Source organism: Accipiter gentilis, chromosome 22 (genome assembly GCF_929443795.1).
Source record: "Accipiter gentilis chromosome 22, bAccGen1.1, whole genome shotgun sequence".
Classification (NCBI taxonomy): domain Eukaryota; kingdom Metazoa; phylum Chordata; class Aves; order Accipitriformes; family Accipitridae; genus Astur; species Astur gentilis.
Genome location: NC_064901.1, coordinates 15,507,165 through 15,528,073, shown reverse-complemented (window position 1 = coordinate 15,528,073; position 20,909 = coordinate 15,507,165). Strand labels below are relative to the sequence as shown.

At 49.5% G+C, this 20,909-nt stretch overlaps 1 protein-coding gene across 8 annotated transcripts in view; it reads left to right on the top strand.

The window, feature by feature from the left end:
* Positions 1–14,236: 14,236 nt before the first annotated feature.
* The window catches only part of ACTN1 (actinin alpha 1), a 92,407-nt gene continuing 85,734 nt past the window's right edge, over positions 14,237–20,909 (top strand). For 5 of the 8 annotated variants that reach the window (XM_049825307.1, XM_049825305.1, XM_049825306.1 and 2 more), the window contains exon 1: positions 14,237–14,474. In XM_049825307.1, the coding sequence (XP_049681264.1) occupies positions 14,370–14,474 (105 nt within the window). In that variant the 5' untranslated portion in view covers positions 14,237–14,369. Of the gene's footprint in view, positions 14,475–18,056; positions 18,198–20,909 lie in introns of those variants that run through there. The other 3 variants (XM_049825308.1, XM_049825303.1, XM_049825311.1) reach the window with 1 other exon arrangement.

The following is a 20,909-nucleotide window of genomic DNA, read 5'->3' as shown; positions in this document are numbered from 1 at the left end:
TTGTGAAAGTTTTCATTACTTGAGTGCAAAAGCTATGATGCAAATGGGAGTCACTCCCAGAGAGTGCCCAAGGGCTGGGGTACAATTGCCCTGAGACAGGTAATGCTGCAAAATAAGAAGGATCGGGGACTTGATCCAGACCAGCTGGCATCAGCGAAGATGTCGTGCCATCGCTGCACTGCAAAAGAAGTGCAAGTGCTGTCAGCCTTGGTCATGCCCCAGAAGAACCTGTCTAGTTGGGCTGGGACTCGCCTCTCCTCTGTGGTCGTCATACAAGAGGGGTTGGGCTTTTTCTCCCCAGAGCTATTTGAAAGGTCTGGGCAAACAAGGAAACTGGCCCTGGAGAGGAAACTCAGCAACTGCATGGTGCTGACAAATGTCCAGAGACAACAAACTGCAAAAGCATGGAGAAAATGGGGAACCTCGTTTTTCACTTGTAGAGATCTCAGGTGTCAGGCACAAAGAGACCAGATGTCTGCAGACAACCCTGTGACATTTAACATTTTATTTTTAACTAAAGCAATGTAACTTGTGGCTAACTTTCTGGTTTAAGAAAACAGAATCAGAGAGGAGTGAGGTTATTTATGTGTTTCAGTGAGACCCACACAGCCTGTTCCAGCAGCTCTACAGCCCCAGCCTAAGCCCCTGGCCAGAGGGGATGTGCAAGTAGATGCCACCATGCTGGGAGCTGTGCTCACCTCTGCTATTAGCAGACGCTATTTGAGCATGTTAGAAAGTGATACTCCAGTAACCTTAAGCTCATATATTCTCTGCTTTCCTCTCACTCAAGTCAAGCAACGGTGCTAAACTGAACTCAGCACAAGGGAGACCTGGGTACCTTTCAAAATCCAAAATGGAGCCTTGCTTGAGTCAAGTGATAGAGAAGTATTTATATTTATTTTCTACCATGTCAATTGTGTACTTTTTTGCATTGCCTGTCATTCAAAGAATGGTGACTTAGGAATCCAGGGGGATGGAGGGGGATGTTTGGTTACTTTTTTTGCCTTAGCAGAAAATCATCCTTGAATAAAGAGCCTGGAAACATGATTAATCCCAAAGCTGTATGTTTCAGAAATTATGAGTATGTGGAACAGAGTCTATGCACAGACCTATGATGGAAATTGTTTCCCAGTTTTGTCTGCTAAGAATCACAGGGCGCCCTGACAAGGTGCTGTCAGGCCAGAACTTAACCAGAACTTCCCAGCAAAAACCCTTCATCAACCAAGTTTGTATTTGCGTAGTGCTAGGGCTGAATTTGGCACTGCCTTGGCAGTGGTTTGCAAATGGATAATTTGCATGTAAGTTCCCTTAGGTTCTTAGTCAAATATTCACACTTTTTTGTTTTCAATTTCCATTACTCTTCAGGGTACCCAGGTACTCAGGGTACTTGAAGTACACTTAGGCACACTTGGATCTGAAAGTAACAGAGAGAGGGGTTAAAATATGGTTCAATGGCTGTCGGCGGAGATCTATCAGCAGAGAACTAGAATTGTTTCTCTGGGAGCATATTTCTGGCACTGTACCTGAGATGGCCATGAGCATTAGGAAACACAGAACTGTGCATATTAGTTGTTGTAATGATTTGCAGTAAAAAAGAATATATTTCACTGTATTTTGCAAAAAAATATTGCCAATTCATTTTACACAATTGGCAACCCTCCTAATTTTTTCACATTTTCCCCTTCAGAAACTACTTACCATTCAAAAAGGAACAAACTGCCTTTATAAACAGACAGGCAGACTATGCCACAAGGGGTTTTCTTTTATGTGGGTGTTGCTATAGAGAAAGACAGATTATAATCTAGGGCTGTTGCCTGTGGGGTATCTTGAGAACCATCTAAATTCATCTATGACAGTGGAAGACCTAGAATGGGACCTCATAAGAAATAATTAGAATATTTCACAAAATCTCAGTATCTTGGCTTTTCCAATTCCTCTATGCCAGACTGTAGTGCTGTGAACAGTGTGTTCCAGAGACGTTGGGTGTCAGAGGGTGTTCAGAAGATCAGGATAGTGCCACAGACTCAGCCCCAGAGCTGCAGAGTCTTACAGTAAGACCAGGTCACTTTCTTCCCAGGCTTCTATTTTCATCACTACTTCTCAGAAGTCTGGCTGATACGGTACCTGAAATATGCTCTTTTTAGCTCAACCTTACAAGTGAGGGTAGAGAGCGTCTGTGGCTCTTTACCACAACAGTACAAGGAACCTTTCTGAGGCTCATGCTTCATGAGCTAAGCTTCTCCAGCTGTAACCATTTGGGTACAATGTACATAGCCTGCACAATGATTATTGCAAGAGAAAAATACGTGATGCCTTTTTCTGCCCCACGGTCTGTGCACTGCCATCAACCATGGGAGACTTTCTGCTGGCCCTGACTATAACTCTGTTTCCAAATATCTGCAAGCTCAGTTATCACAGGAATTACTGCAGTAAAACTACCCTATGAGATTAGGTAATTTTTTTTTAAAAAGCTAGAGATGAGTGATTAGGAGAAAGAGGCCAGCACACTGACCTTGTGGCTCGTTCTCGTCCAGCGACTTTGAGGCAGTGACGCCTGCTGGAGGTCAGCTTCTCAGAGCTGTAGGTATAAGCAAGACATATCAGGCTGTGTATCACCAAGAAGCTAAGATGGAGGAGGACACCATGGTAACAAGCATCTTGGCTGCAGAACTGACCTCGCCTGAGGGGAAAAATGCTGCGGTCAGGCATCAGGATACACAACGGCCACAGGGCCACCTCTGCAGGTGAGGCTGGCGCCCTTCGTCCAAATGACAGGCAGCTACCACCTCTCTGTCTTTGTAAGGTTCATTCATCTGGAAGATATGACTCCCGTGAGGTAGCACATCGCTGCTTGGGGATGGGGAGATGACACTTCAGCCTTTAGCCTTTACCTTTAGCCTTTCTCCAACAATTTTCATGGAAATGGATTCCAACTCTTCTCTGCAGTCTGGAGAAAAGCAGGTGTTTGCCATCCAGTGTGTTTTGAGCCAAGGCTTGTACGGGACAGATGAGATGGGCCCAGCAATTCAGCGATAGAGGAGGTGTGCTAGGCACGTGCCAAGGCTCCAACTACCTCTTCCCAAGGCCCTCACTTGCCTGGGGCGAGGGGGGAGTGGGTCCCACTGCATCAGCCCCAAGGCCAGAACCCTTCTGCCTATGATGGGGTTTCCATTCCCTCCCCCCAAAGCTGCCAAGCCCTCCTACAGCACTGCTCTCACTAAACATAGAGGGTCAGAGACCTGTGCATTGGGCCTCTGGCACACAGGTGATAGCAAGCCGAGGTGCAGCAGTTCTTATGCTTAAAACCCTCCATTTCATACCTATGGCAGCTTGAACGGCTATGAGTTTGCTGATGGCCACGGCAGGGTTGTTCTTCCTCTCGAATGCCTATGTGCTCTGTGCTTCCCAGAGCCAGAGCCAGGCTCCTGTTGCCCCAACGGGGGGCCTCCCAGTCCATTGGAAGCGCAAGTGCTGAAACACCATCCACTTCTGCCCTGTGAAGAGGATGGTGTAGGGATGTTCAGGGTATTTTTGGCCAGGAATAGTGATGGCGAGTTTGCTGTTGACTGTAACACAAGAGAAACCACATCTTCCTTTATATTAACAACTGGCTCTCCTTTTTCAGCAGGGGAAGACCCAGGGGAGCTATAAGGACAGCTTTCACTTTCCAAAGAGGAAAACACCACCACTTTCTGCCTGTATGCTGAAGGGCAATATAAAGCAGCGCATCTTTACCTAGACAGTTATTTAAACAGTGCAGATGTCTGGAGCAGTCAGCCCACCCCCAAACTCCCCACTCAATGTTTCTTCCTCTTACCCACCGGTTTGAGTTTGGCCCTCCATTTCTCAGCTTCGGTCCTAACAGCCTCCTGCTCCGGCTCAGGAGAGAGCCCGTGGGGCTGCAGACGAGCCGGGTGCTGCAGGAGGGATGGCGAGAGGACCCACCCCGGGAAGCCAGCACCAAGCAGGTGGTGCAGGCCCGGGACCCCCCAGCCAGTGGGATGGCATCGCCCCCGCTGCCGCTCGGCCACCGCCACGCTCCATACAAGGCTGGAAGGTTTCCACCTTTCCTTCCCTGTGGCCATGCTGGGGGGGCAGTGAGCCAGCCCACGGGAGCCAGCCTTACCGTAGATGGCTGTGAAAACCTTCAGGCTCCTGGCCAGGTGCCCTGGGCCAGGCACAGCCTGGGGTGGGGGAAACCTGGGGTGGGGGCTAGCATGGCCCATCAGGATGACCAGCGTCACTTGGCTCTTGTCCCCATACCAAGTGCCAGCCACCACTGGAGCTGGGGAGAGACAGAGTGGGTAACAGCGAATCCAGTCCACAAGCACTGCAGCGATCCAGCTTGTGTTGCATCGCTTACCCAGGGCGACCTGGTCAGGTCACCCGACTGCTGGGTTGGACAGCAATTGCACTAAACCCCTGTTTAAAGCTTCAAATGATGACACGTAAAAGCCTATAGTTTGATTCCCAGGCATCCCTCATGGGAGCGCATCTGTCCTTCCCACGACAGGAGCACAACTGCAGGGAAGGCCTGTGCTCAATTCCTGCCCTGCCAAAAAAAAAAAAAAAAAAAAAAGCTGGAGCAGCATTTTCTAGATTTTTTTGCTGATCTCCTAGAGGTCAGGAAAGAAACATGTACCCAACAGGGGTTAATTGGCTGGTCCAACAAAAGACATGAGAGACTGAAGCCTTGACAGGTGGACTTCACGCTTAACGTGAGGTCTGCTCCACCACTTAATATTATTTATTTTTCCTCAGCCCCTTCATCTCCCTCTCTGCTATTAAGGAAATAGCTGAGGCTTTCTAAGGGAAAAAAAAAATTATTAAAAAGCAGAATATATAAGTGGAGAGCAGGATGCCCTGGGAGGAGCTCTTAGGGATGAGGGAGGACCTGCTTATGGGACAAATTCTGTAAGCAGTGAAGATGACTTCTGAGCTCTGGCCCCGACTGCTGGGCTACAGCCACAGAGAGCACAGGTGAGGCATGCATACAGTCAGCAACCCAGCCTGAACGTGGCAGTGGCTGGGCTTCCCCGAGAGCCTCCTTCCCTTGGCCTGAAAGTGCCTCTGTCTATGCTTCTCACATCCCTTTTTATCTGCTGTGTTTCAAAGCTAGTTTTATGTTAGGCTTGGAGGGAAGGCATGAGCAGGTAGTCATGGCTCAGAAAAACCAAGAGAGGCAAAGCACCACAGGAGAGCCCAGGGCTTGCACTGTTGGTTTGGAGCCTCCTCTTAGGAGCAAAATCACAGGTGTACGTTATGTGAGAGGATGGGGAGCAGGGGGAAATCCTACTAGAGAAGGGATTAAAGGAAGTTGGGGAGAGTACCTTACCTAGTTTGCTTGCTGAGTGGTTGCTCCTGCTGCGTGTGCTGCCCAGCAGCATCTTCCTTGCTTGTGTGTCTTCTCCAAACTCCATTTTACAGCACTGGATGTATTGTTCCACAAGTGTCACCTTCCTGACAGTGGAGCTACTGCAAATATAAAGGTATGAGGTTTGCTGCTGCTTCCCAAATAAGAAGCATTCTGATGTAGGGGGTAACTTTGCACTGCATAGTTTGATTTGAGGTAGCTGTGCACAGTTGCTCTCACTGTACAGAGAAGAAACAGCAAGGAGAATGAGTCAGTTAGGAGAAAAACATAATGAACACAAGATGATTTTCTGTGCAAAAGCATGTATAACCTATAGCTGCTGCTATGCAGCAGTTTTTGCTTGCAGAGCACAAGAGCTTAACCTGCTCTGGGGAGGCAGGCAGGCTGCTGACCACCCAGGTGCTCCCTACATCCTCGAGAGAAGTGGGATGAAGGGTCTTCTTTAAGCAAAGCCCTAAGCCATCCCTTCTTGTATGATGTACAACTTCAGGCTCCAGCAAGTGTACTTTGGGAAGGCAAGTTAATGGAGTGGCGGCTTTAGGCTCAGCGTGTGGATCCTGCTCCACTTCTGAGACAAGTCTGAATTTGGATGCCAGTCTTGCTGACTCAGCATTCTGTTCCCCACTCGCTCCTGGGCCGCTATGTGCTGAGAAGAAGCTGGCGTGCCTGGAAGGCTGTTGGTGTGTTTTTCAGCTGTACCAACTACTTTTCTGAAAGGAGTGAGCTCTTCCTCCGCACTACTGTGCTAAGCTGTGCCACCTCTGCTGCTGGTAGAGGTGGGTGGCTTGGTGTGTTACAGAAGACATCAAAAACCTGCATGCAGCTCAGCTGTTTCTCCTCGATCTCCCAGGGCAGCCTTTTGAGCACTAGATGATATTACAAGGGCCTTGATTAGCAACCTGAAGACTACAGCTAACAGGTAAGAATTAATCTGCCCCCTTCTCCCTAATTTTAAGAGCAGTCATGCCTTGCTGGTACATTAATGATGAGGGGTGGGCCTCCCTGCAGTCACATGGGTCTGCATTTTCTTAGTCCTTGATGAACTATCTGTCATCATGGCCTCATACCCAAGCATGGACTGTGAATATAAGTTGCAGTCTGATGTCCCTGTGACCTGTCTCACTACTAAAATAAACAGTTGATGCTAAAAGCCTGAGGTGATGGAGGGGCCATGAGAGGTGCATTTGAAAGCCAAAAGTAAGAGTGAAGCATCTCCTTTCAGCATTTGGAGTACTGATGGCAAATTTTGCTGATAGCTGTAACACAAAAGAGAACTGCCACTTCATTTCAGAGCTTGAAGTGGATTTAAAACAGTTTTTGCCATGTAAGTGCATGTAAACATGTGGCTGTATTTTTTTCACACAGCCCCTTTCACCTTAGTCACCTCTTTCAGCTGAGTCAAGTTCCTGCTGCAGTCACGCTGAAATGTGCTTTACACACGGGTATCCGATGGGACTGTCTAGGTCAGGTTCCATATGTCTGATTTTACAGTTTTACATCCCTGCAGCTGCAAATGCTTTTTTTCCATCATCAGTCTTTTTACAACCATTTCATGTTCCTTCATGGTACTGTCTTACCCTCTGAAGCTGACTGTGTTGCCAGGCTATGAAATAGAGCTGGAAGGGATCCCAAAAGATGACACAGGGTTCATCCCCTAGTCTGTGGTGGGATCAGTTGTCCCTGAAGTTTAGCCTTTCTTATAGCTGTCCTACTCGTTCTTTAAAAGCCTCCAGCAGTGGAGATTCAGCAGTTTCCTTTGGTGGCCTACTCAAGTGCTTTGCTATCCTGACAGTTTGCAGATTCTCCAGTGGCTGCTGCAAATGGTGGACTGTCTCCTGCTTTGCAGTAAACTTCTACATATTTGAGGTCTGCTACTGTGTCTCACTTCAGTTTTTCTTCCCTAGACTAAACAAGCCTGCTCCTTTCACTCTCCCCCTCAAAGGTCAGGTTTTCTAGACTTCGGAGCCTTCTTGTTAGTTCTCCTTTGGATGCTCTCCAACTGATGTGTATCTTAAAAACTGGCACCCAGAGCCACACACAGTACTCCACCGCCTTACAAATGCTGAGGAGAACAGAAGGTTTCGTTCTCATGTCCTACAAATGACACCGCTGTGCTTGTACACTTCTGGGCATGGATTTCCTGGGGAAGGCCTGAGAGAGCTGCAGCTCTGGCATTACGCTGGCCTGCATAGCACATGTACGTTGCCATGCTGCTGCGATTGCACAGCGTTCCCTGGCTGCTCACAGTGCAGCCTGCCTCAGATGTGTTGATATCTGTTCTTCTGTGTTTGCTCTGCATATGTAACTAAAAAACTAACATAGCCTCAAAAGCAGTGCAATGCGAAGTTATGCCATCTCACACCATGAACTCCTCTACCTAGAATCAAAGACTGCAGTAGCCGCCTGGCCTGCTTATATCGCAGTTTGCATTGTATCGGATTTCTGCCATCCGTCACCCTCCGTGGTTCCCCCTATGGGATCATCCTGGGCCTGCATCATGCAGGGAACAAAAATTGTGAGCAAATGAACTTCATGCATGATCGGGTCTTACACCAGCTCTCTGCAGCCACTGCATAAGCAGCCTGTCAGGGATGGAGGGGCTGTGTGACCAGAGCACTGAGCTCTCTGATAATGCATTTCTGAGGCATTATCCTTGGCAGGCCCAGTGTATGCTGGAGCAGACCTGTGGCTGCTTCACCTATCCTGCAGATCTCCCCACAGGGGTGCTTCTCTTGTGTAAAAGTGCACCATGGATGGGTGGATGGAGCCTGGGGTCTCCAGCTGGCTACAGGCCGCTGACACAGCATGTGAAAGCTGGAGCAAAAGCACTTTGCTCTAAACGTACCTGAGCATAGCAGTGGGTTTTGTCAGGCAGGGATTGCTGACACACTATTGCAACAACTGTAACCTACTGTTGCATGCCCTAACTGTACTAGCCATAACTAACGGACCCAGTGTGTCCCAGAGCAGTGATAGATGGCATGGCGATGACTATTGCTGCTCTCGTCAACATTAGACTCGCAGGTTAGGTGCGGAGCCGTGTGGGAAGGAAGCTGGTGCAGCATGCTGTTGCTGAAGTATGACAAGGAAACTGCCCTGCTCAGAAGAAATGAAATATTCGTTGGCTTTCTCTCTGGGAAGTCATTCTAAGCCATGGCCAGAAAGGGGTTCTGCTTGAGAACAGCCTGAAGATACCACTTGATATACTTGGACATGGGGGAGGGCTGGGTTTTTTCAAGCGTTGTGCTAGAAAATAGCAGACTCGCAATTATGGAGAACATCAAAGTGAAAGGAAGGGATTTTAAGTGAAGTTTTTAAGCTAGGGCTAAATAATGACAGGTCTGAGAGTTCAGTGACTCTCTCATAAGAAAAGATTTTTCTGTGAGGGCAAGGGTGGAGATGGAGAGACTAATCCCTGTGCTTGCCCTCCCACTACTATCCTGCTGCTGTTCCCTTTCCAGAAAGACTTCACAACACTTGCCTCCAAAGCTTGTCACACTTGCTCTATGGCCAGTTTTGGTGCCTGGGAAGTGAGAAAAGCAGCAAATTCTGCCTCTTGCATCTGCAAGCCATGGACACATCATCTGGCAAGCTCTGCTCAGCCAGCGAGTGAGAACAAAAGACTCAAACCTGAGTTTCCCTCTTGGCAGCACCAGGAATGAGCCAGCCTGGATTTCATCCACGGGCTCCAGAAGTAACCAGGTTCTCCTGCTTTCTTGCTACCTTGGCCATGTGGAAAGCACAGGTTGGGTCTGTCTTTCAGAGCTTGGCTCACGAAGGTGGGTACCTGCTGCAGCCCCTGCTGCACATGGCTTCCCCTGTGTCTCAGGGCAGCCTCTTCCCCTTCAGCTGCCTCCACCAGAAGAGACTGTACTGAGCATGGCCTGGATCAAACCTTTGGTTAGTACATGGATATACCAGTTGTCAGGGATTTGTGTCCTTATGGTCTCCAATTGGAAGCATGCTCTCTTCTATGCTTTAATCCATTCGCTGTCTCTTGTAGGAACACAGGAAAGGCTGTTGTCTTTAGCATCTCTGGTCCCTGAGCCTCCTTATTGTTTGGGCCAGACAGAGGTGTACTGTGCCAGGGTTGTGAAATGGGATGTCCTTTAAAGACTGACACAGAAAACCAAAAGGGCTGAGCAAACAAGCCCACAAAGACCTGCCCCTCAGTACAGGGCAACTAGCAGGTAAAACATGAAAATAAGAAGCCCTAACCATGGGTGACTGAAGATGTCTGTGCCCACACCGTAGCAAAAGGATGCTAACCCCACCGAGGTGGTCATTTCACTGTACAGTGTGTTTCATGGGCATCTAATGTGACCCTCTGGGCAAGGTACCATTGGATGATTTTACTTTCTAGGTCTCTCTGCAGAACCAGCTCAGCAGCTGCCTGAGGTGAGTCTGCTTCACTTGCACATGATGCTGCTGTGCACTTCTGAGCAGCAAACACCTTGCCCTTCAAGGGTGAAGGGAGGAAGCAAAGGGAAGTGTATGGGCAATGTTGGTTAAGTACTCAATTTGCCTTGCAGGATGAAAATAGATACAATGGGTATGTGATAACAGGAATATGGAACTGGAGGTATAATTCTTGACTCTATTGTTGCTCAAGTGACACTGTGAAAGCAAAGGGAGCAATCTAGGGTATATTCTGCTAGAAAATTAAAATCAAGGTTTTCACTGGAAGAAAAAAAAAAAAACATTTTCACAAAATGGCACACTTCAAATAATATTAGCAAGTGCTTACTATGTGAAGACAGCTCTGCAAGTCACTTTGGCCTTAAAACTCATGCTCTGAACAAGTATGGCTGACCCCCAATCAGTAGAAAGAGGAGGTAACACCTTCTTCAGGTACTTGTGCAGTCCCAGAAGTCGCCTTACTTCCAGGGTGCAGGGTTGGGGAGCCAATTTTGGAAGTTCAGGTAAATGGGAAGGGAAGTAAAGGGGAAGAGGACTTAGGATAGTAATGGCAGGGTAGAAGAGGAATACAGCTCAGGTGAAGAGGCCCTGAAGGAGAGAGATGTTTCGTACTTGGGAGCTTCATTCAGACCCCTTTTTCCTCTCCTCCAAACACAGCATCCCTGCCTTCGTTGTTCCTTTTTTTGCCTCGCTTCCAGCTATCCCTGGATGACCATGGACTTCTTAAAAGCACAAGTTCTACCCAATCTCTGGGCATGAGCACCCCTCCTGTCCCCAGTCTTCCATGAAGCATGGTATATCCCACTGAACTCCACCAAATTAATGTCTGCATTTCAGAGGTGCTGAGTTTTTACTGGTAATGTGTCCTGCACTGGGGAGGTGGAAATGATGAGAAAAGAGTGGAACTTGTTGAATTCTTTACTGTAAGGGCCCAACATGCAGTTCAAATTTAAGTGCTAAATCCCAGAGCTACAAAGTTTTTGTGTATCTGCAGTATATAAGCGCTGAAACTTGGCTGTGAGACTTCCCAAAACAAAAGTTAAGGGCCACTTCAACACAGTCTTGTTCGTTGTTGTACAGTGACCGAGCTCACCTGCCGGGCCTCATTACAGAAGCTTATGGATGTTCTTGGCAAGAAAACAGATATCTCCCCAGGGAAGCTCGTGACCTGTAGCTAATATGCTAAGCACAAAGAGAAAGAGCAGCAAACAGTAACCAGAACTACCCCAATGCCCTTGCACTCCTTCCTCCTTTCATCTGTTGCAGGCTGAAGAAGTAGGATGTACATCCAACTGTTCCCATGGTGGCTCTGTTTGCTGCACTACAAAAATCCCACTCTCCCTTCATTGGATCAGAAAGACCTTGTTGGAGACCCGCTTGGTCTGGTAAGGCTTGAATAACACCCAAGAAAATCAGCAGCAATCTTGTACTGAGGAGACAAGAACTCCAGGAGACTAAATAAGGAAAACCAGAGCACTGCTGTGGTTACAGGCATCTCTCCCACCAGCAGCACCGGCTTCTGCAGCTCCTGTTGCTGCTGTGCCTCCCTCTCCCATTGCAAGCTCGTCTCTTCCCCTTCGTGGTGCTGGTACAATTCTTCACGAGGTCAAGGGTCAAGTGGATCTGGGAACTATCCCAAATTTAGAAACAATCTCCACCACCACCACCCCCCCCCGCCTTTACTATTGCCCGTAAGTTCACGAAACTCTGGCCAAGAACAGTCTCTCGCTTTTGTTAAGAAGTCTGTGAAAAGCTAAGAGTTGGGATGGGGTTAGGAGTGAGAAATTAAGATGTTTCCCAGAAATCCAGGCAAGGATTTTGTGAAGTGAGGATCACAAAGTTAGAAATAGAAATGGCAGGGACAATTAGGAGAGAGGCTCTAATACACTAGAAACCTCACAGTTGTTCTTGATTGTATTACATTTTATCGCCCTGTTGTTGTACATTAAATCATCTAATCCATCCTCTGCCCTGTGCAAGAAGAAATGGGTAAATGAATGGGATATTGGCAATTAATAACATTTTTCTGTTTATAGTACCACCAACCTCTGTAAGAGATTGCTAGGTGTATTTTATACAGCTAAGAATAATAACATTATGACTATGGGGATAGTTGCTTTGTAACTCAACTCCAAGGAACAAAAGAGGCAGCATCCAGAAGATTAAGCTTCACAGAAACCCACCACATGTCTTGGGGCTTGGATCTCCATGGTGCTGAGCATCTCCTGGAAAATGCTGAAAATCCTCACTCACTGAACGGCAGCTGATATGTCTCATCACATTTAGGGAGGTGTGAAAAGTGGCTTTCAGTAATGGGCTCTTAAAGTACAACGGTGGGGAGGCAATACAGTAGGACCCCCTGCCTTAAAATACAAAGCCCAGGCTTCTCTCAAGGAATGCTTGCTTCCTGCCTCCCTTTGTTTCCCTGGATCTTACCAATTCCTGTATTCTTCCAGATTCCTCAGGTTGGAAGTGTCTTGATAAATAAAAACGGGAAGGTAGGAACATTTTCAGACATGTTTGTTGTCTCTAAACTATCACGTGATCAGGCTGCAGCTGTTGGTTTGTAATTTCTGTTACTGGGTGTTCATCAAATGGTTGTCATAAATAAAAATTGGCCCTTTCTCTTCAAAACCTGATGATGTACATATTTCCCCAATGTAAATTCCTCCATTCTGCTTCTCAAAAAACAGTTATCGTCATCTGCACTTCTCTGCAGTGCTGAACAGTGGGGGGAGTTTCTTTCAAGTCCATTACCGTCTCTCCAGAGTGATAGGACTATTTTGCATTCCCCAACACATCATCACGAAGCACATCCAGGAGGATTTTCAAAGTGCCTGCTAGTCCTGGATGCCCTGAATGGTCTGGTCTTCCAAATGGTCTCAAAATGGAGACATCTTGCATTGCTTTTGAAAATCATGGATATTACTGTACTTAGATCTATAAATAACCTTTCTACCCCAAGTGATGCATGGCAGGGTAGATACAAGTCTCTGAATGGTGCAGAACAACTCTGATAATTCTATTCGTGTTCGTGATGTCTGAAGGTGTACGCAAGGAGCATCATATGACACATGAAGACAGAGTACCATACAGAGCATCTGTCCATTATGGTCTGTGCAGTTCTTTATGCCAAGAAGTGAATGAATATATGCAATTTCACCTCCAATGTTTGTAAGAAGGAGAAAACAGATTCCCTCCTTTTGGAAGAGGAGCTCACTGGAGTAATTCAGGGCTAAATCCTGCCTGATGTTGAGCGTTTCTGCCCAATTCATCTTGATGCTTTGCAGCATCCTTCCAGTCCATTCTCAGCCTCCCTCTCTCCCACATTCATGGGCCACAAACTCTCCATTTCCTCTGAATCTGGATAAATTGGGACAGGAGCTCACTCTGCCCTGGATGGTGTTGCGGAATGGTGTTTCTTTGGGCTTCCTCTCACTTTTGTGAGAGCTGCCATCCTGCTTCTCAGTGAGACTACCAGGGGAAACTAATAATGCTGTTACCATTTTTCCCCCTCTACTTGTTTAACTGACAGAAACACACGTCAAGCGTTTGTGTATCAGTACACCCCTTAATGGCTTGCGCATCTCCCCTAGGAAGCTGCTAGATGAGCCAAACGCACTTTAATTAAGCATTTTCTTGTTAAACAGGATATTTGTGGGCAGAAAGCGGTAGGTGCACCTGGGAGGCCTGGTGCGGAGAGGGTGACGGCGGGCGGCTGCGGAACCCCACGACTGCAGCTGCTGACCCCGGGTGCGAAGCCTCGGCCGCCAGTGCTGGCAATCCTAGCCTCGACCAGCAGTTACCAGTCAGGAACGGGAGAAAACGGTTATTTTTTTTGGCACCCTAGGTGCGGGCACGCCTGCGTGACCCTACGAGGAAGCTGTATTTCGAGCGGGGTGGCGGCAGGACTGCAGGGCTGTGACCGAGCACCCTCGTTTCGGGGCCGGGAGGCCGGGGCACCAGCTGTGTCACACGAAAACATCCTCCCCGTGACAGAACGCTGCCCTGACCCGCGCTGCTCGGCCACCCCCCGCACCGCTCGGCCGTGCCGCCCGTTAGGGCGGATCTGTGAGGGGCCCGCTCCCGGTACGGGCTCCCACGCCGCGGGGCCGCTGAGAGAAAAACGCCCCGAAAGCGGCACTGAGCCTCCCGGCATCGCCCCGGCCCGGCCGGACTATGGCCCGGGCCCGCTCGCCCCCCCTCTGCCTCAGCCGCCGCCGCCGCGAGGGAGCTGTCGGGCGGTGCTGGGGGCGGGCGGGGGCGGCCGCAGCCCGCCTATCGCGGCGGCCGGGTACCGTGACGGACGCGCGGGGCGCGCAATGAGCGAGGCGCTGTCGCTGGGAAATGCAGGCTCGGCCGCCGGGTCCCGGCCAATAAGAGGAGCGGGGGCGGGCCGCGGGCGGGGCGGTGCGTCCCGCCCCCGCGGTGGTGCGCGCGGCCGAGGCGGAGAGCTGGGAGCGGGCGCCGCCGCCGCCTGCTCGGGCTGAGCGGCCGCGGGGCCGGGCACAGCGGGCACCCCACCGGGACGGGACGGACGGGACGGGGACGGGCCGCCGCAGCCGCAGCAGCAGCCATGGATCACTACGACCCGCAGCAGACCAACGACTACATGCAGCCGGAGGAGGACTGGGACCGGGACCTGCTCCTGGACCCGGCCTGGGAGAAGCAGCAGAGGAAGGTGGGCGCACCTCACCCCCCTCCCCTCCCCTCTCCTCACACACGCACCGCGGGGCCGCCGGGACCCGGCCCCGCCATCCCCACCGGCCGCGGCGGGGCCGGTGCGCGCCGGGCCGGGGGCTGGCGCTGCGCGGCGCGGCGTGGCGTGGCGTGGCGAGCCGGCGGGGGCGGGTGGAGCGGGCAGGTGATGGCGGGGCCGGGAGGGAGGTGCCGCGGCGGGTGTCCCCGTCCCGTCCCCCCCCCTCCCAGCAACAGATGTCCGCCCTGTCACCGGCACCCGGCCCGCCACAGCGGGCCCGGCCCGCAGGTGCCCCCGGGCGGAGCGGGGACCCCGGGGGGGAGTGGGGGGGCGGTGGCGGCCCCGCCGCCCCCCGCAGCCCCCGCCGGCCGCCCCGCTGCCCGCCCCCTCGGCCCCGCCGGCCCGGCAGCGGGACGGTAACTAGCTTCTCGTTTGAATGGTGTGGTTTAGGGCAGGGCTTGCGCGGAGCTTATGTCCAAAAATGGTAACATTCGGCCCTTTTTTTTTTTAAACCGAAAGGGTGGCGTCGGGGAGGGGAGCTCAGGAGGAGCTCCAGCCTCGCCGCTCTCTAGTTATATATTTTTTTTTTCCCCTGCTCCTTTAAACCAAAAGCATCCTGTATTAGATCACTCAGGAATCCTAATCCCCGAAACATTTCCGTTTTAGTCACTTCATCAGGCAACAATAAAGCAGAATTCGAAACGACGCTCGTGCTGAACACGGCAGGGGCACCTCGGGGTGCAGCAGGCTCCCGCCGCTCTTCCCAGCCGGACACTTGTTCGCTCCGGACTCTCGTTTTGGATCGTGCCTTGCTCTGCCTCAGCTGCGAGGAGGCGGGAGAACCCCCAAACCTTCCGTGCTAGAGGGGAGGATACTGCTCGTCTATGCACAGATGATATAGTACTGTATATAACGTAGCCCGAGGTGCGGGGCTTCCTGTAAGGAGCTGGGAGTAACTGGGAAGGAAGGAGGGCACAACGGTGAAAAGACTTTCCTTCCTCTTTAGCCTCTCTCCTTCCCCCCCTCCTCTGCTTCCAGGTGAAGGGTTTTCAGGTTTTCCTGTTCATAGCTGTCTGAAATGGTGCCACTCAGGGGTCTTTCCACTGGGGTCTGATGAGTTAATTGAAGGTGATAGCTATAGAGCTGGACTGGGGTGGTGAGAGTGGACAGCGTGAGAATTAAAGCACGCAACCAAGGGCATTTAATGGAGAAAGAGTTGATGGCAGTGATCTTATATTTCAACAAAGGAGAAAGAGGAATGTAATCTTGGGGGTGGTGGGGGTTGTGAGTGCTGGATGGTGTATCAGAAGACAGGGCTCTGCTCCTTTGAGGAGGGAAGCCTCTTCCTTTTCGAAAGATCTGCCTGACCGCGATCTGTATCTCCAGTTGTACGTCTGTATCTGGCCAATACATCTAGAAACGGCCAGCGGGGCCCAGAGCGAGATGGGCAGTATTGCTCACAGGCTGTGAGGGAAAATGATTGTCATGCCGTGGGGTTTTTTGCCTTTCACAGTGCAGGGTGAGGCAGAATATCTTGTATGTAGTGGGATACTGGCTTGGTTGTCAGAAGCAGGAGCTGAACCTTTGAATTAAAAAGAAGTCCCAAACCCCAGGTTGTGGTACGTGCCGTAAAGTCTTTTAATATTACCGCCTTCCAGGAGATTTTAAGTCCTCTTGGTCCTATCACAAGAGGGGGACAGAGAGCTACTCTGTTAACTTGGGTTACTTGTGCAGAGGAGGGGGAAAGACAAGAGGGAGTTTTAAGGAGTTAACACGTCTGCTTCAAAATAATCCAAGCTAATTTCTTGCGATGGTCAACCACTACCAGTTGAATTTTATGTGATGGCTCTTCCCAGTTGCAGCCCATCAGGCTAATGCCCCCTCAGAGGGATCAATGACCGGACCCCAGCCTGGGCAGACTGTGCAGATATTGAGGGACAGTCTTGTTCCCCTCCCCAGGGTCTGAATGTGACCAAAAGCCCTTTCGGGGTCTTGGGGCTTGCTTCCTTCTTAGGTGGGGAGATAACTGTCCACCAAGCATAAGCCTGCGTTGTATGGTGTAGTAAAACCGTCACCCCTTCTTACCTATGAAATGAAATCGTTGCAGTAATTAAAGCTAAATGTTCATTACTGTACATATTAGTTAGTAGCTTACTAAGGTGAACAGGAGAGATTCATGCCTCCCAAATATTCCTTTAGGGTCTCTTCAGGCTCAGTCTTTCCCGGTTGACTCATGTGGTTTAGGTTTTCCTTCACCTAAGGAATAGCTAGAGAATTACTGACAGAGGAGATCTGCCTGATTTAAGTACTGAATCAGGCAGTACAAAATCTGATTTAAGTACCACCAAATTATTATTATTGTTGTTGTTATTTATAGCACTGAGGCCAGCCAGTGAGGCAGACTTGAAACTTTCATGCTCAGGCCCTCTCTGGGAGGGGAGACAGCATGTCGAAAGTGGTGGCACGGCCAGCAATCCAGTGAGCAAATGTCTGTGCGAGAAGTGGCTGTGCCTTGCTGGCCATTTCCAATCCGGCCCCTTGTGCCCCAGCTCAGTAAGGCCCTGTGGGCTGGGGGTAGCTGTGCCACAGTGCTGTCCTGTGTGGCTTTGTGCAGCTGGGACTAATTGAGACTTGGGAAGCAAACAGTTTAGAGATGTTGCTCAAAGATGAATTGAATCCAGCCCCCCCCTTCTCCTGGTTGCATGGGCTCAGCAGAGCTCATGGCAGGCGTCGGAAGCGGGAAGATGTGATTTTTACTAGCAGCCTCAACAGGCGCGCTGTAAGGACAGGTTTGCTGAGTTTTCGGGAGCTGGTTTACAGGTTTCCTACCTGCACTGAGAGACACATATGACAGCCTTCACTGTCTGGGATGGTGCTTGAGATATGCTCTCACGAGCTGCTTTGAGATGGGTAAATAGGTGAGCTGCAGAGTCAATTTAATATTTGCAGGGTGAAGCTTGGCATCTTGAACATGATACAGAGAAGTGACACTGGTCTCGCACCTCTTCCCACCTGCCCCTTCCTGGGAATTTACTGTTTTACAATGTAGGGATAAAGTGACAGTTCCTGGGAGGAAGGCAGCTTTCCATGTGAAGCCTATTTTTCTTGTCTATCAGAAGAGACTCTAAGAGGTTTTAAAGAGCTCGTCGCAGCGTTGCTATGCATAAGTGGCAAAAAATACAATGCGCAAAATAAATTCAGGTACTTCTCACTTGATATAAGCCTCTACACAGCCTTTTGTGCAGGAGCAGGGGGTCTCTTTTGGGGATTAAAATACTTTCCCCTTTGCACTGTTGAACTCCTCTCAGTATTTTGTTCTAATAGCTTTTTCTTTCCTTTCCTTCCTCTCCTCTTTCCTGTCTGGAGTCAGGCTTCAAAGTAGCGATAGCCAAGGCATAACAAGATTGATCCTGCTGTTTCCCAGTGTTATAAAGCAAAACTTGCTGTAAGGCTTTGCAACGGTCTCACCTAGCTGTTGAGATAGACAAGCTTGCCATGTAGAAAGGACATATGTGGGTGTTTATTGGCCAAGAGATTGTGACTTGTGCCCACAAGGACATTTCTCCCTCTTGATGACAGATGGCCAGCTGCAGTGTTCAAACTTTTCCTGAGTCACCCTGGGGGCTTTTGGTGAAGGAGCTGGATTTGCCCTTGAGGGACTGGGTGAGCCACTTGGTGCTCAGCATGCCTGGCTCGTCTTCACAGGTGAGGCGAAGGGTAGTGGTGAGGAGGACAGCCTCCTGCCACTGCCTCCCAATTGTCCCAGGGAGCTCAGGAATGACACTGGGGAGAAGCTGGCACTGCTTTGGGGTGCTGGTAGGGGTCAGCGCTCAGGCCCTGCGTGCAGCAGGCTCTCCTGTTGGCCACTCTTGTTTCATGAACCGGTTGCTCAAGGTGCACCTTGTTCAGCGTTTATTTTAAAATCTGGCCTGAAGCGACTTGTCCAAACTGTAGAGCTGGGTGGGAAACTTTAAATGCGGAATTGCTTTCTGACCTGCTGCCTTGACAACATGAGTAGGAGGCAGTGTTCATTTGCAGCATGTAGGAAAACAGCCTTATACAACTGAAATGCTGTAAGGAATGATAGTAATGCTTTTCTTTTAAAAAAAAAAAATAATAAAAATTGCCTTTATCCAGTGCTGCTCTGCCTCACCAGGTTGGCATTTCTGTGGCAATGTGGCAGTAAATGATATCTCTGGCTGAGGGAACTGCACTGTTCAGATTTATGGTGCTGCTGAAGCAGTGATAGCACAGACTTTTGGAGCAACTTTGCTGCCCTAAAGAAGTACTTACTAAGTACAGTTATTCACAAACTTACAGAAATTCCCTGTTAGAAATGGCAGACTCCCAGAACCCCTCACGCTACTCTGTGCCATGCACTGCATGTAAAGATACACATAAATACAAGAGTGATTCCATAACCTAAAAAACTATAGGTCTCACAGCCCTATTGTGTCTGCATCCAACAGGTCTTATTGCTGTTGTTAATATTTGAATTTTGCTGTGCTAATCACCTTTCTGTTTGAGGTGGGGTTGTTAATGATAGAAAGTACCCGCTAAACAGAGCTCAGGTCCCTCATGGAAACACCCCACCTCCAAGCCTGCTGGTAGCATGCTCAGATCAGGTGGTATGAGTGTGACTAATATCTCTGACAAAATGTAAAAGTCACAATCACAGTTTCCTTTTCCCTTGGTTTGAGTGTCCTCTTGTCCGGACAGGGTCTATTTTGAGAAGGGTGTCCAGATTTCCAGAAAGCTACAGTTGTGGCTGCTGTGGACCCACACAAAGGTGTGATACCACACCTAATCGGTAGTTTGCTAAAATTTCTTTCAGCACTATCATAGATTCAGCCTTGAGGTAAATAAATGTGCGTTGTTGGTGAATATATAGCACTGGGTCCCTTTGCTCCCACTGTGAGTGACACTTGATGGGCCATAGCAAGGGATGGTCCTTGCATGGTCTTCGTAGTCTGGGTGTGCTGTAGGGAGGGTAGTCCTGATGCACCTGAGGGTCCTCTGTGCTTATTTTGCACCGACCAGTATCAATACAGAAGCAGAATAGTGAAGTTTGTAAGGCTGCTTGCTTAGGTGCTCTCTTACAGTCAAAACAGGCAGGCAATATAGGTCACCAGATATCTCTTATCTTTCAGATCAAGTATTTGTTGTTTAACATAGGTAGCTTGTTGCCAGATACTTACTCTTCAAAACATTAAACTCAAAAGTTGCTGTAGGGGGACTCTGGAAATGTCTGGCTTTGTAGATCAGTTATTTGTCCTTGAGTGTGGGAGCTGCCTCATACTTTCTGTGATCAGGTTTCATCAGGATGTGCACTTGTGGTTTTTTTAACAAGAACATGATTATGCATTGTAACCTCTTGGTGCATGATGAATGAGGCATGTGTACTTTGCAGTGACTTATCCGCCTATTCAGCATCCTATTTAAGGGGGGGACGCTAAAGAGAAAGCAGGCATAGGTTAAAAAGGAGACTGCGCATTCTTTGGAGGGCTCTGTAACAGATCCCAAGGATCAACTCATGAGAACACAATACTAGCCAAACTGTATTGAGCTGTTCCTTCTCCTAATCCTCTAGGGAAGGGTGAAACACCTCAAAGGCATCCAGCTACCAGCCCAGTGATGTAAAGTCTGTCTGTCTGGGGAATTTCTTGCTGACTGCTTCAGGCAACCAGTTTAGATTCTTGTGTACGTGATTTGGTAATGACGATTTTGCTGTGCACAAGTGCAAAGACTAGAGAGGGTAAAGTTTTCCTCCCTGACTGCTTGCAGTGCTCAGTGGTATAGCTTGGGGCATCTGGCGTGCCACGTAGGGCATCTTGAAGCAGAAGCTGTTTGGAAACTTCAGTTTTCTTGTCTGTCTGGTGAGAACTTGTCCCCTTAGAAGGAAGCAGGTGCTTTTGTATGAGGCGGTGTTTGTCTGGCTATGACATTCAAGTGTAACTGGATGGTACTGTGAGAATGTGGGCTGGTAAACCTGTTCAGTAAAAGTGTTTGTGAACACTGGGATCACATTTTTAGAAGCCATGTGTGTTACAGTGGAGACCCAGTGAATGGTACCTGCTCTTCCCAGCACCGAGGTGACCACCATGAATGGTGGTAATACAGTCCCCAGCTGCTCCTGCTGTAGGCACCTTGCTCTTCTCATGTATGCTGTGTGAGAGGTGCAGTTCTGCAGCCTAACATGTCTCATGCATTTTTAACTGCAGGAGGAGCAGGGTTCACTTGGCCTCCCCAAGCCAGGTTGTGAGCCTATGTGCTTTTCTGTGCCACCTCACTGGGATGCACTTAAGACTTTGGCCTAGAATTCCTAAGGTTGGCACAAGCAGCAGTGACGGAGATGGTGAAAACTTGCATGGCTGTGTGCTGTGGAAGGACTGAGAGCATCTTCCAGCTGCCTGTGGA